Genomic DNA, 5599 nt, shown 5'->3' with positions numbered 1-5599 from the left:
AACTTTGGAACCTCTTATCACTTCTAATTAACCAAGCTAGATAATGTGCCCTTGTCCAAGAGCAAGTCTGGCATAAATATAGATTTCTTGAACATGTTAAAAGTCTTAAAATTTGGAACCTCTTTTGAATATTCCTCGTAAGGAGCTCCTTTAATAAACAAATAATTCAAAATTTTGAAACCTCTTTACAAGATTCTTTGTTGGAGTATATATCTCATTGTTATCTTATGCATATATTTTCTATTTTTTAATAATTATAAAAAAAAAATTATCCTTCTAATTTGAGAATTCTATATATAAATATTGTCTATTTTGAACTTTAACTTTCATGAATGCATTTAGAGAAGTCAACATTTATGAGTGTCAAAATTTCTCTTGCTATTTCATAATCTAAATTAGCAATACATAGTATTTCCATTATTGTTGGGGAATAAAAATCCTTTATTGTCTTTTCTAAAATTTTTGAAGAATCACTTGAAGTGATTCTTAAATTTGTACTATCGATAAATGTTTCTTCTAAAAAATCAATATTACTAAAAATACTATAAAAATTACTGTTTTTTAATTTACGTAGACACTAAATAATTCTCTATAAAAATAAGTGTAGTAGCTAGAAGTACTATTATAAAAAATGCTATAGACCAAAAGCCACCTTGTCAAATTCAAAGGACCCCTAATATTTTTAACATTTTTCATAAGCTAAAACCACCCTCAAGTCTGGCTCAAATTCAAATTAAAAAGATTCAAGTCTTAAAAGTGGATAAAACTTCAAAAATAACTTAAGAATCCCATAAATGAATGCAAGTACACTATGATGACAACAAACAATTAAGACCTTTCCCCCCTCCCACAAGTCATTCTATCTTTTAGTCTCATGGTCCTGCTTACACTATATACCCCTTTAGCTTATTTATAAAATTAATGCTATGGTGGAGGTAAAGAAAGACACCATTCTTGTTGTCTCCATCAAAAGAAGGAAAAAACAAACAAACAAAGAAGGGAAAACAATTATGTCTTCGTCAGATGCTCTCGCAAAGTCTTTCTATGGTTCTCACTCTGGTAATTTCTCCTTCTCTCTTAACTTTGTTTTTTTCTAAATCACAAACAACTACATTCTTTTACAATAAACTTTCTACTCATTCATCTATTATTTTCTTAATAATTCTAGTGAAAATTTGTGACAGTAAGGATGATTACATATGATCTCATGTCCCATATGAAACTTTTTTCTTTTCTTTTCTTTTCTTTTCTTTTTTTCTTTTTTTGCAATTTACACTATAGTTTTTTCTCCCCACTGGTTAATGAATATAGTCTACAAATTAATATAACAATTTTGAATTTAGATACAATATCAGATCTGGAGAGCAAATGTTACATAATTCCCATATTCAAACATTTTTCAGTTTGTTTGTTTGTTCTTTCATTATTGATATTTATTAGAAGGTTGAAATAATCTTGATTTACATTTCCAGGAATATTGGCAGTTGACGAGAAATCAATGTTGGAGATCTTAGTAAAATGGCAACCAGAACACTTGTCAACTTTTAGGAATGAAACTTCTTGCATCTTTTTGAAGGATGAACGCTTCCAGTTTGAGAAATGGGAAGAAATTCTTCTTAAATTTCTAAAAAGGGAATTTATGCGTTTTAAGGTATCTATATATCAAATACAAAATTAGATATTTATGTTAATATAAAATTAAAGATATTTATATATTATTTATCATAAAAAAATTAATTCTTATAAAAAAACAAATATTACAATGGAAGTACAAAAGACAAGGAGACTAAAGATTACTTAAGATTGGTTTTTGCAATAATATGATAAGTTTTTTTAACATTTTTGTGGTCAGGATGCTGTGGTGCAATGGACCATGCATCCTTGGGAAAGAGATGCTCGCATGGCAAGGAAGGCTTTGAAAAGAGGCAGGCAAGCATATGGCCTACTCATTGAACTTGCATGCACTAGATCATCAGACGGGCTCTTGGGAGCTAGGAGAGCATACCAGTCCCTCTACAGTGAATCCATCGAGGAAGACGTTGCTTGCCGAGTTGAAGGCATCCAACGCCAGGTTAGTACCACTTTTAGTATAAAAAAAAAAATTGCATCAAACGATATTTGAAGTATATGATCATATTTTTAGTTATTATATTTGAAAATAAACTTTGACTTGGATTAGTGAGATGTTATGCAATTTTTTATAAAGTGAAGAGCATTTCTATCTTATAAATTTATTGAAGCATTTTGACCAATTATTTCTTAAGAAAAATGCATTCGTCTTCCTTTCTAACATATATTTTTTCCATAAATGATGGTTGGGCATAAGGATATGCAATTGCAAATAATCTTTTGAGCCTACTCTTCTACTATTGGAGTTTGGAACTTTTTTTGGGTTCAAGCCACCTATTTTGAGCCTTAAAACCCCATTAGTTGGACTGTTAGAAAGTCCTATAATTGTGTCTTTTCTCAATAAAGGAGTTTTATGTGGTGCAGTCTTAGTTAGGGTACTATGAGACGTAACATATATAGTCATATTGAGGAACCAATCGAGAATTAATGTGATCATAATTAGGTAAGATGATCATATTTAGAAAGTAACTTGGTCGTATTTGAAAGGTAACTTAGAGTGTTTAATATTATTTCTAGAAGGTACTTTTAGTATATAAAAAAAATGGTTCTTAAAGAAAAATTAATCATTTAAAAAAATTTTAAAAATATTTTTAAAAATTAGAAAATCATCTAAAAACACTTTTAAATAACATACTTTTACTATAAACACTTTAAGTAAAAATATTGTAAATACATTGTTAAAAAATGCATTTAACAGTATTTTAATTCAAAATATTTTTAGTGAAAGTATTTTCTTTGAAAGTGTTTTTAAAAAAATATTCTATCAAGTATTTCTCTAAAAGCACTACAAGTGATTTTTCAAATTTTTAAAAGTGTTTCTTAAATTTTATCAAATATATATTTATTTTTTCCTTTTATTTAAGCTTTGAAATGGGCCTCAAAAGCATCCCACCCAACTTGCTACAGCCCACACCATCCATCCATCCTTCAAAAGCATGCATTCTTGTTGTAACCCAATCCACACCTCATGCATAAGATGGGAGCATCCTTTCCACAAACATTAGAAAAATTATTCACCCAAAGCACACCACCAAGACTTGAACCTTGTATTCTGCATGGAATTTAAGTCACTTGCCAATAAAGTTGTATTGGTCTTGGTTTCATAAGATGCATGTTACATATTTATTAGTTTATAAAATAAAATTTATTAGTATATATGTATTATAAATTAATGAAAATAAAATTAATTATTGTAAATAAGTTAAATTTAATTATAGTAATTAAATATAATAAAAATATAAATTTATAAATAAAATTATTAACATTTTTAAATAATATATATATATATATATATATATATATATATATATATATATTTCATTAAAATAACTTCAATATATGTATTATTATTATTTTTTATCATTTTTTAATTTTTCATTATATTTTTACTATAAAATATTCACCGATATGTCCCTGATATATTTGATATATCTATAAAATCTAAGTATTGATATATCCATGATTACCGATATTTTAATCATTATTTGTATCGACAATTTTTGGTAGCACTTGTAAGTTCGTACAGATATGAAGGATCACGAAAGAATAATAAGGCAATTGAATCGGATGCTGAAAAAATTAATAAAGCCATTAGAAATGGTGATAAGACGACGCTAATCAAAGATGAAGAGATTGTAAGGATTCTAACAACAAGAAGCAAGCCTCATCTCGAGGAGGTCTTCAAATGTTACTATGATGATTTTGACAAGGACATTGCAGAGGTATAACATAGTCATGATATTATATTTGTAAATTCTTAGGGCATGTTTGAAATATTAGAATGTGGAATGGGAACAGGAAATCTATTCCACTGTTCATTTATTATTTTATTTCAAAAATAGAGATAAAAAAAATACCAAAAAATTTTTTATTTCTTTTTTTTTAATTCTTGCTTATCAAAGGCACTTTTTATTCTTTACTTAAACATTAACAAATGAATAAAGTGAAAAGAAAAATGTGAAAGTTAATCAATATTAGACTTAAAGTTAGTATCTTTGATCCTTCTTTGTTACCGTATCTTTTTTTTTTTTTTTTTTTTTATCTTTCTTTGTTTTTTTTTCCTCTTTTTTATACTTCCTTCTCATCCTTTTTCCTATACTATTATTAGCTTTTCACACACTAGAATAGGAACAAAAAAAAACCCATTCCATTTTCTATTCATTTATAACTCCAAATTATTTATTAAATATAGGAATAAAATTAAATTTTCAATCTTATGGATGCAAAATTCTATCTTTTTCGAATTTTGATTTTTCTCTTTTACATGATGTTATGATTTTTTTTTCTTATTTTCACATACCAAATACATTCTAAGAAGTAATTAGATTGAAATATATACTTTGCTAATAGTTTAACACATAAAATTATGAACATACAAATTATAAGGAAAAACATATTATTTCGAACCATGGAACATTATTATGCAGTTTTTTTCATCTATTTTTATTCTTTTTTTTTTGTTTTATAAATTCTCCTTTTAGAAAAAATAAATAAATAAGTATGACAATAGTTCTCGTTCTTATGTTGCTTTAAACAATTCTTTTCATTGTAATATTTATTAGAAGTCATTTTTCCTCGAATTAGCTTTCAAAAATATTCATTTTAATATAATTCCTCCTTATTTAATTTATTTAGGATCTCGGTGAGGAATCAGGTTTGAAGGACACAATTTATTGCTTGTGTGCTCCTCCAGTGTATTTCAGTAAGGTGAGATAAATTCACTATAACACATTACAAAAATGATCTTTTTATTTTTATTTGTTAAAGCATTTCTTGAACTATTTTTTTTTTCTTTTTAATCTTAGATTTTACATTCGGCAATGAAAGCTAATGCAACCAAGAATGAACAAGAAGCCCTAACTCGAGTTATTGTAACCCGAACTAATGTTGATATGAAGGACATTGCTGAGGAATATAATAGGCAATATGGAACTCCTCTGGCCAAGAAGATTGAAGATGTAGCTCTTGGAAATTATAAAGATTTCTTAGTCACATTGGTCCAAAGAGCTCTAGCTAAATGAAGTGAATAAAAATGCCTATCTTAATGAACTTGTTCTTTTTCTTTGAATCAAACTCTACTTATGCTTTATTTTCCTATGTTTGCAAGAGCAATTGTACTAATAAAAAGTGTGGCGTTCCTATGAAGTGAAACTTTAATAAATCATTAATTCTAATATGATTGAGTTCCAAAGCATGTCTTTTAATTGATTGAAGCATGGTTATATAATAATATTCTATTTGGATTAAGGATAGTGCGTGACAATAACATTTAATTTCAAAAAACCTATCTTCATAGCATATTTTTTTCTATTTTTTTTTTTTTTTAAAATGGCCTTTTGGGCATTAGGTTAATTGGCCAACTTCTTCTTTGAACCAAATCATAAACTCTGAACCCTACTTTAAGTTTGGATTGTACATTAATCAATCTAATTAAGTGATATTTTAAATCAACTCAAGCTCTAAGGTTGAT

The 5599-nt window shown here is 27.0% G+C and overlaps 1 protein-coding gene and 1 long non-coding RNA gene across 2 annotated transcripts; both read left to right on the top strand.

Moving 5' to 3' along the window:
* The first annotated feature begins 1016 nt into the window (after window positions 1–1016).
* Window positions 1017–1930, top strand: LOC117904388. The gene is made up of 3 exons (XR_004649579.1): window positions 1017–1059; window positions 1473–1651; window positions 1853–1930. It is a non-coding gene; the product is annotated as an uncharacterized LOC117904388 (long non-coding RNA).
* Window positions 1931–1937: 7 nt separating this feature from the next.
* Window positions 1938–5150, top strand: LOC117904036 (annexin D4-like). Its single transcript, XM_034816565.1, has 4 exons — window positions 1938–2071; window positions 3656–3851; window positions 4765–4836; window positions 4935–5150. Exons 1-4 carry the CDS (start codon window positions 1938–1940, stop codon window positions 5148–5150), a joined length of 618 nt encoding a protein of 205 aa, XP_034672456.1.
* Window positions 5151–5599: the final 449 nt, after the last annotated feature.

Source organism: Vitis riparia, chromosome 17, assembly GCF_004353265.1.
Source record: "Vitis riparia cultivar Riparia Gloire de Montpellier isolate 1030 chromosome 17, EGFV_Vit.rip_1.0, whole genome shotgun sequence".
Lineage (NCBI taxonomy): Eukaryota > Viridiplantae > Streptophyta > Magnoliopsida > Vitales > Vitaceae > Vitis > Vitis riparia.
This window is presented reverse-complemented; position numbering and strand designations above follow the sequence as displayed.